Raw genomic sequence first — 17,468 nt, 5'->3', positions numbered from 1 at the left:
TCTTGTACAAAACCAGATATATTTGCTGTGTGCAGCTAGGGGATGGAGTGACAGGTAATGCAGGTGTGCATACAGCACTACAGAATAACATACGTAATGGAGAACTATCCGTTTCAAAACGTGAAGAGAAAAAAACTTGCTTTCTGAAGTTAATCATGTTTGTATGCTGCTACTAGTCATTCTGGTTAAGAGGAGACTGTTTCATACATGTTCATGCTGCACCATTTGGGAATTCATGTTCTAGTGTCAACTGGATCACAGCTCTTTAAAACACTAACGCAGTCAGGATGCTGGAGTGCATCCAAGTTTGGCTAATTAATACTGATTTGTCAATGAAATCTAGAGGAACACAGGTAGCCTTCCAGAGCGTGGCTGAAGCTTGCAACAATACAGGAAGCAGAAAACCATGGATTTTTTTTTCTTCTTCCTTTTTTAAAGTCAGGTTTGTAATGGAAAAGATACCAGTATTTTTTTCTTGTACCTGAATTGTGACAGAGGAGCACTGACTCAGCAGGAGGTGTTGAAGGCAGGACACAGGCAGCAGTCTGGGGAAACTGCTGCTGTTGGCCCTGCACCTCAGGTGTACAGAAGTTCTTTGTCAGAAGCTGAAAAGCACATCTGAGGTAGTGAGACTAATAAAATGCACGCATGCTTCTATAATGATATGTAAAAATGTTTGACTTCAAAGGTTCTAAAAATGCATACCAAGCCACCATGGGTGGGGAATAGAAAAAGAAAGGAACAGCTCAGATTTAACATACAGCACGAGTTCTAGCCATTGCTAAATTTACATTGGAATTCATGCTGGACAGAGGTGAGGAACAACTGTAAGAAGAAAAGTGAAATGGCCCACGGACAGGCTCACGGAGCCGGGTGGGGTGGAGGTGGCGCTGGCACCCGTCTGCTGAGGGTCATCGTGCGGCAAGGGCGCTGGCTTCGGAAAGGTGATGGCGACGCAGTGACGCTTTCCTCGAGAGGGCTGGGGACCGCCGCTCCCGACGCCGAGGTGCGGGGCGGCGAGGTGCCCCCGAGCACCGCACCCGCGGAGCCGCGGCGGCACGGGAGGCCCGGCAGCGGAGCTGGACGAGCCACCTCAAGCGGCGAACGGGAGCCAAACTGCGGTTACCCGGCCGGGTGGCGGCTGGGGCGGCTCCCGAGCTCCGCCGACGCGGGAGGCGCACGGCTGCTCCCGGCCCTCGGCGGCTCGGGGAGCGCGCAGGGCGACGGGCCGGGCACACGGCCCAGCTCCACGGCTCCGTCACCGCCCGCTCTCGGCGCCTCGCTGCGGGCCGCGGCTTGTCCCCGCTAGGCCTCGGCCTGGCCCGGCCCCGAGGCCCCCGGGGGCGCCCGGCGGCAGCTGTGGGGCCCGCACGCGCTGCCCGCACGCTCCCGGCCCTCAACGGCCACCCAACGGCCGCTCCGCGCGCACCCGAGCGCGCCGCGCAGCCCCGCCCCACCTCGGCGCGGCCCCGCCCACCGGGGCTGCGTCACCAGCCACCGGACTCGCGCAATCCTTCCGCGGCTGGGCCTGCCGTTCCCCTACCGGGCACCTTCTCTCCTCCCCGCCGCCCCCCGCCGCCGTCCCCGCACGTTTTCCGCGGCCACACGCGCACCCTCCCCCCACCCCGCCCTGCCTCGCGCCAGTCCCCGGGAGCGCGGGACGGGGACTACTTTTTCCCCCCGCCCTCCCCCGGACGTGCCCGGCGCAGGTGGCAGCGGCGGCACCGTGGCCGGCGGGGCGGCGGCGATGGCGGCGGCGCCGCCGAGGCTGCGCTAGCGGCAGCGTGGGGGGGAGGGGAGCCGGAGCGCGAGCGCGAGCGAGGCGTCCGGCGGGGGGCGGGGGGCGGCTCGCTCCCGCGCGCGGAGGAGAGGGGAGGGGGGGCGGTTGGCTGGCGGTTGGCGGTGGGGGAGGGGTGGCGCTGACAGGGCTATGCCGAGCCGGGCCCTGCCCGCGCCTGGCGCTGCCTGAGCCCTAATCCCTGCCCGGGCCGCCACGGCCGCCGCCAGCAGCGACTGTGCCGAGCGAGCGAGCGGCCGGCAGCCGCCGGGCCGGGCCCGCCATGGCCGAGCCCCCGGCCTCTTCCAACTCCGGCGGCGGCGTGTCCCTGCCGCTCATTGAATCAGGTAACACCGCCGGGGCGCCAGCGGCCGCGGGCCAGGGCGAGAGCTACCGCCGGTGCCGCCGCCGCTCCCTGCCGCCATCTTCCTGACCGTGATTATCAATTACAGTCCCCCCGGGGGCTCCCGGCCAGCCCCGGACTCATCCCCCGTCTCTCCCTGTGTCTCTTGCAGAGCTCTATTTCCTCATAGCTCGGTTCCTGACCACCGGGCCCTGCCGGAGGGCGCTGAAGGTGAGTACCGGGGCGCCGCACACTCACCTGGGCGCACAGAGCCCTCGGCCCTTCGCTGCCGCACGGAGGATGAAGGGGAGGTGTGAACAGCCGGTGTCCCCCTCCCCCTCCCTAGCCCTTCTGCGGCAGCCGCCGCTTGAGAAGCGGGAGGCTCGTTCGTCCGTAACTCTATTTTTCCCCTTTTCTCTGCAGGTGCTGGTGCAGGAGATGGAGCAGCACCAGGTCTGTGTGGGCTCTGATGAAATAGTCTCTCTTGCTGTAGTCAAGAGTTTCCCTTACTTTACAAGTCATTCAAGTTTCTTCTTGAAGAACGCTCTACTGTCTCAACTTCTTCCCCTCAGCACACATTGTTTGGATGTGATCTATCCCTCCTTCCCCTTTAACCACTCACTTTTCTTTTTTTTTTCCCCCCACCTCAATTTAGTTGCTTCCTAAAAGGTTGGATTGGCAAGGAAATGAGCATTGTAGAAGTTATGAAGAACTGGTGAGACTTTTTTTTTTTTTTAAATAACCATTTCAATTAGAATGATGACATTGATGTTAGACCCTTTACCTTTAAAAGTAGGCCCAAAGCTTTACCTTCCAGTTTCGTTCTGGCTGTTAAAGTATTCGAGTTATTTTGGAAAGGGCCTTTAATTTCTTTACATTAGACTAACAAAAACACAAGTGGTGTTTTAAATTGAGGATATTGTTTACATAGCAGAGGTGGAGCTTGGCGTTGTGCATTGCTACATGCCGCTGCCTACATATAGGGAAGAGCCAATCTGAAGCAAGGTTTCATTTCAGAGTTCCGCGAGCAAGTTTGTTAAGTGCGTTTTGATTTGATGGTATTTATTTTCTGGTTGGCTTCCTTCATCAGTCCCTTTCAACTGATTAGGAAATGAAATCGCTGTTCAGAAATCAAGGGTTGGCAGTTCTGGTGCCTAGGAGTATGCTCTTTTTCTCTGGCTACTCACTGGTCATAGCTTTGTTCGTAAATGTTACAAAGATACGAGGGATCTCTCAACAGCATGCCTTCTAGGGGTGATGGTGTTTGCTCTAAATGTTCGAATTTGTATCTGTTCGCGAATGGAAACCTGTGTTTCTCCTGCCGTTTTATTTTACTGCTTCTTAAATGGCAAAGTATATTTGGCAGTTGATCTTGTGAAGTGATGGCCTGGTGGTTTTATTCTGCTTTGTTGTAGTTATCATGTTTTCTTTAAACTGATGTTCTCACTTTTCCCCCCCCTCTGAGGGATTCAGGCATTCTAGGTTAATTTGATCAACTTCTCCTATAGCCATCATTTTGTCTATTATTGCAGTTAAATCCCCTTGTCCCTCTTGTGTAATGCTTGAAGGTCTCAGAATCATACTTGCATAGAGAAGGAATGAAATTCTGTTTAAAACATTTTCTTAATTATTTAAGCGCTGCTTAAAATGATAAACTGGATTCCATTTCTTCCGCTTGTTGGTGTGGTCAGTTGAGCAAATGAGGTTTTAGATTAATGTTTTAAGTCACTAAAAAGCCTAGTCTTGCTAAACAGGGATACTTTCAAGCTCTGACTTGAATTTAGCAATCATGAAATTAGTATTAAGTTTAAAAAGGATTGTTTGAGGGTTTTTTATTGGTTAGTTGGGTTTGTTGTGTTGGTGTTTTTACCCCAGTTCTGGCAAAAAAGTGGTGGTGGTGGGAGATGTCATGTATGAATTCTTCCGACTTAAGTTTTTTTAAACTGTTTACTATGCATATACAGTTGTCAGATGAATTCTTTAATATGTGCTACTTCTACCTGATTTTCCCTACACAATTTAAAATAAATCTCTACACAGGGTAATATTATTTCAGAATATCCAAATTAATCTTCTGAATGTTTTAGTTTTTTGTGGCGGAGGGGCGTTGGGAACCTGTTGTTGCCCTACTGGTTTCACTCTGAATTTGCAGAGACCACAGACAAATTCAGTCATGTGGTACAATTATTTATTTTCCTCTTTGTTCATCATGGAATTGGAGCAAGACTTTAAAATATCTATTCCTTCGAAAATCTGAGTGAAACTACTTAAAAAGGAAATGAATTGCAAAGTTTTGGATACATGCTTCTGTTGGGGATTGAGTTTGCAACATATACTTCCTGATGATGGCATGCAAACAAATTGGTTTATAATGCTGTTTGTAAAGTATACTGGGCTTTCTGTCCTGAGTGTCATGGCTGGTACTGCTCCTTACCAGTTCAAGAGGCAAAACTTAGAAAGAAATTATGAAAACGTACATTTTATAATCTACGGACTACCAAATGTATTTCTTATAATCAACCTTAAGCATCTGATGAACTGATTTACTTGGATACATTTGGCTGTGTGGTAATGTTCACTATTTTACTGATATTACTACTTCCTTGCCCTGCCAGGAATACCACCTATACCCCCACAAGCTTTATATGTTACTTGGATTTTTATTTTCAAAACAAGTATTAGGTTGTGGCTTAAATTGTGTGTTCTCAATACTCGGTGTGCGTTTGGGCAACTTTTTGTTGAACAGATCTTATGTGACAGCATGTGGTATTTTTATTCCGGCTGTTCTGATGACGAGATCAGCCTTGTCAGGACTTTCCCTCATCTAAGCATAGTCAGTAGGCTAGGGGAACAGCATCATGAGCACCAGCTAGTTCTGCATGTGTTCTGAGCTACAAGGGCAAGAAGCCACATACCTGCGTTGGTGTGGCCCTCTGCCTCTTCTGAATGCATTGGCTGGGAATAGTCTGGCTGCTGAAGTAGCAGTGTGGCTTCTGGGTCTAACTGGTTTTTACGTGGCCAGATCAGAGACTGGAGTAAGCATGGAGCTTTTTGTGCCTGCTGATTCAGACTTCCACAATAGCTTAAATTTATGATTCTGGTGGTTTGGTCTACTTGTCTGTGTAAACCCTGCTTTGCATGTTTAACTTCTGCATTATTGTGATTGACATATAGTTGGATAAAGTCTTTTTTTTAATTTTTTTTTTTTCATTGAACTCCCAGAAAGAAGAGTGTGGAAAAAAAAAAATAAAAACCCACACACATCTGTTCTTGCCTGAGACATCTGAGTGTGTGTGGGTGTATTTTTTTAGATTGTTAGATGTGGATAGTATGGGATCTGTCCTGAATGGATGGATGACTGTTTTGATCCTTTTGGTTTAAGAAGGTAGGGCAGTCTTATGCTATGTAATACTGGTTCTTCAAGGAAACTATTTCTGGAGAGATTGCACTCAAACCTACTAGTTTGCAGTTTACTGAACAACTGTGACTGAAGTACTAGCTGCGTAAATTCTTGTGCTTGATTACAGCAAAATTCTCATATGAGTTTGAATTTTATTTTTAGTAAAAATAGAGTAAATTGGGAAAAGATGCTCATTGTAAGGTGCTGCACAAATGGGTGCCATATGAGTGAATGTTACTGGTTTTCAGGGTAAAATATTGATGTGCAGGAAGTTACTGAACTTATTTTTACTACAGCTCTGCCATTCTTGGAAAGTACTGGCTGAATTTACTAGATCAGAACTTAATAGAATTTATTTTATTTTGTAAGTTGAACTTACAAGTATTTAAACATTGTTTAATATACCTATGCATATTGACACTTTTAGATTCATCTGTTCTGGATGTACTATATATATATATATACATATATGAATGTATTTTTAAAACTTAAATTTCTGTCAGGTGCTGTCCAACAAACATGTGGCTCCAGACCATTTGTTGCAAATTTGCAAGCGTATTGGCCCTATACTGGATAAGGAGATACCACCCAGCATTTCGAGAGTGAATTCTTTACTCGGTGCAGGGAGACAGTCGTTGTTACGTACAGCAAAAGGTATGGCTTATTTATTACTTGAAATGGGTATGATAAATTTTCTTAAATGTATGTTGAATGCTTGTGGAATACTTAAAAGTGGTGAATTTTCACCAAAATTGACCCCCACTTCTTCTGTACTGTGTTTAATCAACCAAAACACCAGCAATCTGTGTATTAGTGGTATAGCTATATATTGATTTTTGTGAAGAGAAGGTTTTAAGTTGCATCATAAGAATTATTGTTACACTCGAATGCTGAGGCTGCTGAACATGTCCAGTTTTCTGTGTTAATGCAATAGGATGAATCATCAGGGTGCAGGTGCTACTTCTCTAACATCTCCCAACACTCCCAGTAGTATATTGTGCCCTGTTGGGTTTTGAAAGCAGTAGCTGTTGTACCCTGTTCAGTGCAAATGTGAGACAGTAACACGTTTTCTGAAAGCTTTTTTTAATTAATGCAAATGGCATCAAAATTAGTACTTGTGAATTCTGTACGTACACAGGAAGAAAATACTTGCCTGTAACTTATAGGAAATGGTTGGCAATGCATAAGCCCATACTGTATTTGATAGGGTGTGACTTAGCTTTACTCTTACCTTTTGAATGTTTCCGGGAGGGGAGTTGTTCCTGTGTTTGTATGAAGTTCTTTTGCGTGGCTGGATGCTGTGTTGTGGGACTGGTCTATGGGATACTGTTGTGTTTTCAGCTATCTGTCCTAACTGCTTCCAAGGATGCACATCGAACAACAGTGACTGTTCTATCCTGAAAATCAGGGCTGCAATTATTTCAGCATGTGTGTGTGAAAGTAACTGTCAGTGTGGGAATTGTCAGGTAGGAAGGGACCTCTCAAGGTCATCTAGTTAAATAATTTCGTACTAATAAATATAATATTTATAAATAAGTATTTATGAAAACATTAAAAGTCTTAAAGGCTTTGCGCTGAGAATGAGTAAGAAAGTAAGAAAACTTCATTTGAAAAGTTAGTTTTGTGCTATGTGAACTGCGGGGGCATCACTATTTAGGAGTAATTCCAAAGTCTGATGGTTGTTTGTGTTGGGTTTTTTCCATCCTTCTGTTATTCTGTTAAATGAATTTTTCTCTCCTCTGATGCTACACTGTCCATGCAAAGTTTGGGGCATTTGGTGTTCCTATCTCTTTAGTTGTTTCAATACTGTGTTTGGGACCACTTATAGATACATTTTTTACTGTGTCTTGGAACTACAGCTCTCTTGGCATTTTTAACATGTACTTGTCATAAACTTCAACCAATTGGTTTTAAAGATTGCAGGAACACTGTTTGGAAGGGCTCTGCATTTGCTGCTCTTCATAGAGGAAGACCTCCTGAAATTCCTGTGAACTATGGCACACCACCAAATCTTGGTAAGCTCTTTCCAACACTTAACACTGCTCCTGTGAGCATATGATGTGTATCTTGATACTGGCCATGCTGCAACCCTGAACACTGCACCTCAGAACTGGATCTGGAGGCTTATCTGGAGAACTTTATGTGACTTCACTGGAGTTACTTATTGGGTGCAAAGGTCTGCTAACAGCACTAGTGAGACAGTAGCCTCTAGATGACACCTTGTTCTTTAATAAAGCTCTTGTGTTCAGTAGGTAAACCTACAGAAAATACATATAATTCTCCTTTGGATAGAAGAACTCTCTAAGGTGTGATTTAAGGAATAGAAAGCTGTGGGAAAATAAATGCAACATTTAGCACTTATTTAGAGACTGAAGTTTTGATTGGAGCAAGTTTAAAATACTGTCTTGATATTATACATAGAAAAATTCGCAAATACCCCTGATCTTATGAAATTTGAGTCATTTCTAGTAAGCCCTTAAGTAATATATTAATGGAAGTTAAATAAAGTCATATTTTGGAATAGACCTGTTTTAAACGTTAATATGTTCACTCTTTGATTTCTTTGCATTCTAGTGGAAGTACATCGAGCAAAACAATTAACTGGATATGCAAAGTTCAGTACTTCATTTCCAGGAAGTATGTATCTGCATGTCAAGATGCACAGACGGATTCTTGGCCATCTTTCTTCTGTATATTGTGTTGCATTCGATAGGACTGGACATAGAATATTTACTGTGAGTTGATGAAATGAATCTGAATATAGTTCTAGATGGATGCTAGGAAAAGAACTTTGAAATGCATGTTATGCTAAAACTTCTGGAGGTGGATAGCAATAGTGTTTAAAGTTAGCTGATTAAGCTGTGCTAGGTAGAACAATTTGATACAATTAAGGGGTAGAAGCATGTAAGAAGTTGTTGTACTTAATATCTGGTCAGGTGTTGATGTTGTTGTACAAGATTTTTTCAGTAAGGTAGTTTGATGAAGAGGCATAGGAGAAATTGCTTTTACAGAACAGTACTTTCATTGGCCCTTGCCATTACTGTAAGGAATCCCCTCGAACTTATTCCAGACATTTTTAGTTATATGGTATAGATCTGTGGTGATTGGACTAATCCTGAACCATAAATGAGCATTTTTGGTTTTTAATGTTGGTTGTATGACTTTATTTCTTTCAGATTAAAATGGCTTATGTAGTTTTAAATAGAAGTGTAATTTACCAATCTGTGGGAAAATATAGTTTGGTTCTTCAGAAGAAACCTAGAACTTTTACCCTGAATGTCTTTGAAAATCCTTGCTGAGTGTAATAAATGATTTCTTTCTAGGGCTCAGATGACTGTTTGGTAAAGATTTGGTCAACTCACAACGGCAGGTTATTTGCCACATTACGAGGACATTCAGCGGAGATTTCAGATATGGCCGTCAATTACGAAAACACTATGATTGCAGCTGGAAGTTGTGATAAAATGATCAGAGTGTGGTGTCTGAGAACTTGTGCACCAGTTGCAGTCCTCCATGGACATACAGGGTCCATTACCTCATTACAGGTAAGGGTTTTTTTTTAAGTATTTCTACATATTGAAGCACTAATAATGTAGATAGACTGTAAGAAGCAGCCAGTCCATGAAACTTATAAATTTCACTTGACAGCATGTTATGGAAAGTTTGAAGGTATTTTAATCAAATAGTAGAAGACAAGAAATAATTTGGGAGGGGGAAGATGCTGTTGCACCTGAGTTAGGAAGTTGCCTGCTTTAGTAGTAGAATCTAGATTGATAGGACACTCTAAGAGTAGCTAGCTGTCATGTTGGTAAGAAAGGACCAGTTTCCTTGGTTGCTAATTGAAACTGAGAAACAGTCATGTGAATGCTCTACACCTCAGAGCCCTCTGTTTTTATGTTATAACTTAATGAAAAGGAAGGTTAGTAACATCATTTTCTTTTGATGCAGAAAAGTATTGTTGTTGCTGTTACTAGGTTAGGAGGTAACATAGCAAGTGTACATCTTGCTTTTCGTGTGCTAGTGCAAGGAACTGATGTTCTATTTCCAATGAAGGCTTGCGTGTGAATATCAAACAGCTTTCACTGTGCCTGTCACTGGTTTTCACCTGACTGAAATTATTTCTGTGTGACTGGGGGAATATTAAAGTGTGAACATTAAGATATTGATGTCAAGAATTAGTCAAAGCCACAGGAGAAACCTGCTTAAATAATAAAAAAGTTCCTTGCTTTCCTGAAATTCCTGAGTATTTAACTGAAGATAATGCCAGGAATCCTTCTTTGCTTAAAAAAAATCACTACCTGTAATACTTGAGCTGTTGGAACCAAAGGGAATTTCTGGGAAATACAGTGACCTCCAGTTGCCTGTTACTGGTTTATGTGGGTGAGTGTTCTCATCCAGTATGTGATTCTTAGAGCTTCTGTGATACAGGTATGTCTTAATTTCAAAACTATAAGTTATTTCAAAAGTGCAAAGATGTTCAGTGTAGTATGTTGTGTATTTAAGTTTGAAGACTTTGTGATACTTCTGTGTGCTATTGGTAGGCCTTTGAATTCAGTCTTGTTTTGGCCTTTTTAATTCCTTATTTCACAGATAAACTCATTATCCAGATTTGCTGCATTTTCTAATGAGACAAACAGGCTTACTTTGAGGGGTGAAGTAGTGGCCACCTGCCAGCTTGTGAAGTTCAGTACAAAAATTAATTTTGCAGTTTTGTCAAAAATGCTGCCTCCAAGAATAATCTTTGTATTTGAAGAGCTTCTCTGGCATTAATTGCATTTATTTGGTTTTGTTTCTTTGTTTTTTATTGGCAAAGCACTTAACTTATGGAGTTCCTTCTACTCTGTGGTGGATTTTTTTTGTTTAAGCATTTTTAGTAATACTGTCATTGCAATATGTACAATTTATACGACTGTTTCCAATGGTGGTAGTAATAATAATTGATAAACAATTTAATCAACTTGTGTAACTTGTGTTCTGTAAAGTTTTCTGAAGGATAGCTCTGTGCATAGTAGTAAATCCATGTCTTAAAAAATACGTGTGAGGACTTCCTATTAATTCGTATGTGATACCAAGTTACACATACTTGGACTATCTCATAACTGATGCTTTGCTTAAATATAGAGTTTAAAAAGTAAGCCTGTCTAGTGAAACTTAATTCCATACTTTTTTTTTAGTCTGCTCTGCTGTTTGCTTCATTCATTGACAAAATTTTTAGTGAATGCTTGTGGTTAGTTAAGACTTCAAAACCAAAGCAGTGAATAAATTGATTTTTATATAGTTCATTGATGAAACATCGACCATAATCTGAAGTATAAATGTTATTTTATAAGCATTAAAACAACTGCTTTAGCCATTTTAGTTGAAAAATCTGAAGTAAATCAATGCTTTACATTAGTTTTTTTAAATATCTTTTTGTGTGGATCTGATATTCCTTTCTTCTCTTTAGTTTAGTCCAATGGTGAAAGGCTCCATGCGATACATGGTCTCTACTGGTGCAGATGGAACTGTTTGCTTTTGGCAATGGGATGCAGATTCCATGAAATTCAAGTATGTAAATGGGTTGCAAATTATCTCTATGCCATACCATGCTTGATTAAAATAAGTGGAATGATTTTAATTAGCTAAAAAAATCTGATTTTTTTGTGATCATAAAAGTGTTGTGGAAATAATCTATTATGTAATTATTTTAAAGCACCATGACTGACTATATCCTGTACAAATTTATGTTACTGTGTTGCTCTGAGAGATCAGTCAGGAAATATATTAACTTCTTACTACACTAAAAGTACAAATATAAGACAACTAGAATTGCTAAACATAAATATATTGGAACAATATAATAAAGATTTTTGTTTGTATTGAGTTTTAAACAGTCCTGTAGTTTTAGGATGTCACTTACAGAATTTGCATGCAGAGTATGTTCAGGATAGTTCTTAAATGTTCTATATGTGATTGCTGTTTATTTGTACAGAAAAAAATAGTTTAGATTATTACTGTAAAGAAGAGATCTGGGATCATCAGTCTGTACTAGTGTTGAGCCATATAATGGAAGTTGGTATAAAGTAATCCTTTTTACGATAGAGCAGCTTCTTTTTTAAAAAAATCAGTATGTTAGAAAGCACGAGATTATTTTGCTTTTTAATTCAAATTTGTGATCTTAAGGTAGTAGAATTGCGCAAAAACTATCAAAGGTATAGTTTCATCTGAAGAATCTTTTAGGGCTGTAAGTTACAGGAGGAAAGTGTTTAAACTGGATCCTTAATTATTCACCTTCTGAAATCAACTTAGAGGACCGTGTCAGATGTAAGCATTGTTTAAATTAGGTTAAGCATGGACTTAAGTTAGTTTTAAGCATTGGTAGGTCTCAAAGCAGCATTCTTAGGAGTTGAATCTCTGTAGTGTGTGTCATACAAACATGAGAAATTTTCTTACACAGAATTTCTCAATATTTCCTTTGATAAACAGAAAAAATTGGAACAGAAAAGCAGTAGAATAATGGGTAGAAACCTATAGTGCTTTTAAGTGGCACAGTGCTGGATTTCTCCTTAATGTAGCTCTTAGTAGCTACTTTCTGTGAGATTCTGGCCATGTCAACTGGAAGAGCGTGTACATGACTTACAGAACAGGAAACCAGTCTCTTAAATCACTATGTGCACAGTGTTGCAAAACTTTTATTTACTTCTGCAAAATTCTATGATTTTGCACAGCATTCTGTAGTAATGGTGTTTTGATAGGCCTTATTTCATTTACTGTGGGTGATTTGTAATGTGAGAGCAAGAGTTCAGTACTTTGTGGATATGTTGTGGTGGGGGTAAATCATACTTAGAGAAGGATGAGAGAAAATAAACATCCTTTGGCATGTCATGTTATCCTTGCTAGGTGATAGCATCTTGCAGAAAAAGTCATGAGCTGTGTGGGTTTCAAATATCATTTGTGTGTGTACAGTAATTTTGGAAAGAAAACCTTATTGCTCATCCTCCTGCGCAAGATTTGCAGGTGTTAGTGTATGTATTTAAGAACTACCTGTAATGTAGATGTTTCAAGAAACATACCTTTATTTTTAAAATGCTGATAAAAGCCAAGTTTTGTATGGCATGTCCCATTTCAAGCATCTTTTCTTTTTAAGCAATCGGCCAGTGAAATTCACGGAGAAACCTAGGCCAGGGGTTCAGATGCTTTGTTCTTCATTCAGTGTGGGTAAGTCATGCACAGATTGAGTTTAGCATGTGGTGTCTCTTCTTTCCTCATTTATTACAGAGTTATTGTAGTACTCTGGTTGTGACAGCTTTGAAATACACAAAGCCAGGAGCTGTGTAGTAAGTAGCTGTATATACGTGTATAGTTAGCCTGTGACATAAATACTGTGGCTTGCCTTAGCTAACGGTGAAAGACTGTTGAACTAAGTGGTACTATTTTCCCTTTGCCATTGGTGATTTTACAGAAGTAAAAGTTGCATGATAGTTGTTTACTTTTTATCCATCTTTACTGGATTTTTATTTTTGTTTAATCCCTTAGTATAATATCAGGAATTTGCAAAATTAATTCGCTAAGTTAATGTCACGGTCCACTCAGTGGACTCGTGATGGTTCGTTGACTATGATCTCAAAGCACAAAAATCAAGGCGACCACACCAAGGGGGTTATGCTTCAATCAAACAGCACAATTTTATTGTTTGCCCGTAAAGCGGTGTGCGATAGGTAGAAAGACAGAAAGTGAATAAAAGGTAAAGTAAAAAGAAAAGGAAAGAGGATCCACCACGGGTCCAAGGCGTCCCTATGGTCCCAGGTCCAGGCAGTGTCCCGCCGGTCCTTCCGATCGTCGTGATCCTTGGTGGGGAAGATCTCCAAAGTTCAGTTGCTAAGAAGGCATCTTTTTATGCCAAGCAACACACCTTGCTCCTTCTCTGGTCCATGGACTTCTGCCAGTCTCCGCCCTCTCGAGCCAGGTTATCTTGCTCCAGTGGCGGGTAGCTTCCGACCAGGAGGTGTGTTCTGTGTACTTAAGCTGGTTTTGTGCCTGTGTACTTAAGCTGGTTTACTTGCACTTCTACCCAGTTTTGAAGTAATTCACTGCCATAAATGAGACACATGCTACAGTGAAAGTGTCATCTAGATAATTCTGCTGATGACTAGCTGTAATCAAAGGCTTCTGTGCGCAATTGGTAGTTGTAGATGTTTGAGCACTCCCCTAGTTAGGTATTTTAAAATCTTTGTCACACTGAGTATGACTATTTATTTTTACTATGGCAGAGAGAATTCTGAAGCAAGAGGGAGTTTTCCTTCCACATCTGAATGTCAGTGGAAAAGCATTAAAAAGACACTCTTCAGATTATTTTTTTAGACTAGGCATCTGAGAAATGTTAGTGATCTGTTTTAATTTCTTCCACAGTAGCTTAATTATTGCGTGATTTCTACAGGTGGTATGTTTTTAGCAACTGGCAGTACTGACCATGTCATCAGGATGTATTTTTTTGGCTCTGAAACACCTGAGAAGATAGCTGAATTGGAAAGTCATGCTGTAAGTAAGATTGTTAAATCTAATAATTAGTCGCTTCAAGCAGTATTGAAATCACATGTGAATGTTGTTAGTGGGCTTGTGGCAATGTTCTTTTATTGAATATTTTTAGAACTTATGCAGAATTTCAGCCAGTCAGCTCAATGTGATTTGACCATTTTAAAGGTTGGAATGTATCAAGATGGTGTTTAGAATTCTGTTTTTCCAACTGGTTGTCATAGATTTCTCAAATTTTAAAGCGTGTGGTTTGTTCAGTTGCTTCCCCCTGATGCAAGTGTGCCTAGCCGCCTACATATTCTGTGCTGTATATAGGAAGTAGATAGGCTGAGAATGTAGATTTCATTACTTATGTTATTTACCATTTGACACCTTTTGGTTTTAATATTTAAATGGCATTGAGTCTCCAGAATTTTACTTCTGTTCATCTTTACTTTATTCGGGTCTCCAGTAGCTGTGCAAGCTGCTTTATACTTCCTAAGTAATAAGTCAGCTTGCTGGTTTGGTGTTGTTTTCCCATGTGCTTTGTGTTATGTGTGCTGTCTGTCTTTACTTGCATTCTTGGTGTAACTGTTACCTGTTAGGAAAATAACTTATTAAAATACTCTTATTTTTTAATTTGTGTGCCTTAGTCAAATGGACTCTGTCTTCCTAGCAGTCTAAGGGAAAGTTGGCTTATGTTCATGTGCAGGTTTTTTCAGCACTTAATGCACAAAGAATCTGTGGTTTTACTGTAGAGAATTCAGATTTAGTTGAACCTTACAGCTCTTTCAAGGGCAGCTCTTAAAATACTCATCACCTTAATTTCATTTGCCTTAGTATGTTTTCTCCAATACTGAGTCTGACTTTAGGCTTTTATGTTACAGTGATAAGGCTTGATCAATGTTTATTTTGTATGTAGAGGAGACTTTCAGCTCTTGAAGGCAAACTGATCTGAGTGTGCTGTCTACTTACCATGTAGGTTTTATTATGATAAAAATGAATAATTAATTATATTTCTTTAAGGAATGTGTAAGTAGGACTGGGAACAACAGATTCCTCTTGATAGTAGTTAGCTTAGGATGTTGGAAATATATATTCAACTATGCGTTAATTGGCTGCCAAGTTATTAATGGACAGCTATTTCATCTGTCAATCTGTCATGTTTAAGTGGGATATTTTTTAAAAACTTGCATTATAAATGCATTAGTGGTTAGTGATTTTTTTTTAAGTATTCATTGGGACTTGGTCTACCTTACAGTTAAAACCATTAGAAATTACATGATGTTTTACTGATTACATCATATTTTAATAAGCTTGGATTTGTCAAAACCATATTTCCTATTTAAAAACATAATTTCTAACAAATGGTACTTTTTCTTACAGGACAAAGTTGACAGCATTCAGTTTTCGAACAGTGGTGATAGGTATGTTGAAAGATGCTCAAATGTGAACAAACAATATGTTAGTTTGGAGTTATGAATGTATTATTGTTCTCACCTGGAGATTTCCAGTAAGAAGGTTCTGCTTACTAAGAACTCAAAGGGGAAATGTGGACTAATCCAGGAGAACATAGTTAGGTTTCAGCTGTCTGTTTTGGCTTTCTGTTAATCTTTGTTAGATAATGTATTTGAAGTGGCTGCATATTGATTTACCTGGAGTATTTTAACATACCCAGTGTATTTGTGGCTTTATAAACCTGCTTTTCCACTCCTTTCCTTTCGGTTTCAGGAAAGTAATTGGATCAAAGTAGGAAATGGGAAAATGCAATGGAAGTGGTCTAAAATAAGTTTTAATCCTTCTAATTTTTTTTTTCTAGCCTACTGTTATTTAAGGAAATGGATTTAACAGAATTTTACAGCTGATTTGGGGCTGGGGGGAGCATGTGTAAATTCCATTTGTAAAACTTCATCCATACTTCCAGTACAGAATGGAGTCAAAACTGATCTCTGATTGGCCTATCACTAATGAAGGTGTGGATTTTAGCCTTCAGGGTAGACTTAAAGCTGCAACTTCGAGTTGCAGATGTATTTTTATTGTTTGTTGTTTTTTTTTTTTTTTCTTGGAAGCCAGGTAATTGTGGCTAAGAATGCTGATAATCTGTATTCAGTTTGGAAGTTGTAGTTGTCTTCCTTTCAGTGTTTTTCTGCAATTATACTTGGTTTTGGGGTCATCGTGTTGCACTGGTCCATCAAGTTGCCTGCATGGATTACTTTTCAAGGCAGTACAAAAGAAAAAAAGGCAAAACTTCTGCTGTTTTGCTTGGTGAAACTTTCTGTGGAAGGTGTTTAAGATTTATTATTATTAAATGAATAATTCTGAACTAATGAATGAGTTATTAAAATGAATCATAGCAAATTAGAGCACAGTTGTGATATACCTAGCACCCAGACTTCTTTTATGAGAGGTATGTCAACTGTCTTTCTCAGGGTTTTGATTCATGGACTAGGGACATTATCTTTGGGATATCTTATAGTGTTTCAGTTCCTCTCTTTAGAAATTTCCATTCTGCTGCATTCATTGTTCAGCAGCTCATGAAATGGAAGCCTGAACTGCTGTGGTTTACACCTTGGTATCCTGAAGTAAGCCACTGGTGGTCTCCTCTTTTATGTGCAGTTGTGGGTGGGAACAGCTCAGGTTTTGCTGTGCTGATCTGTTCTTGCCTCCACTTCATTATCTGATACTCTACAATTTCAGAATGCATTACTTAAAATATGGTAATGAAAAACTGCAGCTGAGAAGGAGTTGAGGGTGAAGTTGTGAATTGAGTTCAACTTTGGAAATTGCTTTTCTGTCCTATGGGTTTTGACAACTTTATTCAGTTTTTTTAGTTCAGAAAAACTCTTTCCTCGGCTTCCGGAAAGAAGGTTAATGGACCGATAACTGTAAAGAATTCCCTTGCACGCAAATAGAAGCTTTTGCTTCTATCAGTCTTTCATTGTAATGTTTTAAATTGTGGTGATGTAAAGCAAGTTCTTTTGAAGATGAATTAACTATCTTTTAAAATTTCTTCAAGGTTCATAAGTGGCAGTAGAGATGGAACAGCTCGTATCTGGTGTTTTGAGCAAGCAGAATGGAGGAGTATTTTGTTGGATATGTCCGATCGATTACCAGGGTGAGTGAAGTGTTATCTTTTTTTTTTTTTTTGTCTGTTGTGTAAAGTCAGAAAGTTTGAAAAACTCAAGCACACTTATTTGCAGTCAAACTAGAGCAAGCCTTAGCAGTGTTATGATCAAGTGGTGTGGGTTTTTTTGGGTGAAATAATGTGATGTAATAACTTGCTAAATTTTAGTTTGTGCTTGAATAAACACATAAATATTTTTATAGCTTTCAAAGGTACACTGTGCCAAATTAATTACGTTTCCTTTATTAAGAGAAGAAGTTAACAGAAAGTACAATAGATCTTCTCTGTCTGGATTTCAGACACCTGACATGTCACAGGAGAAACCTTTTTAGAT

General features: G+C 40.5%; 1 protein-coding gene across 4 annotated transcripts in view; it reads left to right on the top strand.

Moving 5' to 3' along the window:
• The first annotated feature begins 1,904 nt into the window (after positions 1 to 1,904).
• Positions 1,905 to 17,468, top strand: part of BRWD1 (bromodomain and WD repeat domain containing 1) — a 63,285-nt gene continuing 47,721 nt past the window's right edge. For 2 of the 4 annotated variants that reach the window (XM_040585094.1, XM_040585095.1), the window contains exons 1-13: positions 1,905 to 2,124; positions 2,293 to 2,351; positions 2,544 to 2,573; positions 2,776 to 2,835; positions 6,024 to 6,174; positions 7,437 to 7,535; positions 8,095 to 8,255; positions 8,844 to 9,065; positions 10,967 to 11,067; positions 12,647 to 12,717; positions 13,937 to 14,037; positions 15,397 to 15,437; positions 17,027 to 17,125. In XM_040585094.1, the coding sequence (XP_040441028.1) occupies positions 2,061 to 2,124; positions 2,293 to 2,351; positions 2,544 to 2,573; positions 2,776 to 2,835; positions 6,024 to 6,174; positions 7,437 to 7,535; positions 8,095 to 8,255; positions 8,844 to 9,065; positions 10,967 to 11,067; positions 12,647 to 12,717; positions 13,937 to 14,037; positions 15,397 to 15,437; positions 17,027 to 17,125 (1,259 nt within the window). In that variant the 5' untranslated portion in view covers positions 1,905 to 2,060. The remainder of the gene's footprint in view (positions 2,125 to 2,292; positions 2,352 to 2,543; positions 2,574 to 2,775; positions 2,836 to 6,023; positions 6,175 to 7,436; positions 7,536 to 8,094; positions 8,256 to 8,843; positions 9,066 to 10,966; positions 11,068 to 12,646; positions 12,718 to 13,936; positions 14,038 to 15,396; positions 15,438 to 17,026; positions 17,126 to 17,468) is intronic. The other 2 variants (XM_040585092.1, XM_040585093.1) reach the window with 2 other exon arrangements.

The sequence above is a fragment of the Falco naumanni genome, chromosome 2, assembly GCF_017639655.2.
Source record: "Falco naumanni isolate bFalNau1 chromosome 2, bFalNau1.pat, whole genome shotgun sequence".
NCBI lineage: Eukaryota > Metazoa > Chordata > Aves > Falconiformes > Falconidae > Falco > Falco naumanni.
The sequence above is the reverse complement of the archived record's forward strand: the minus strand, read 5'-3'. Positions and strand labels throughout refer to the sequence as shown.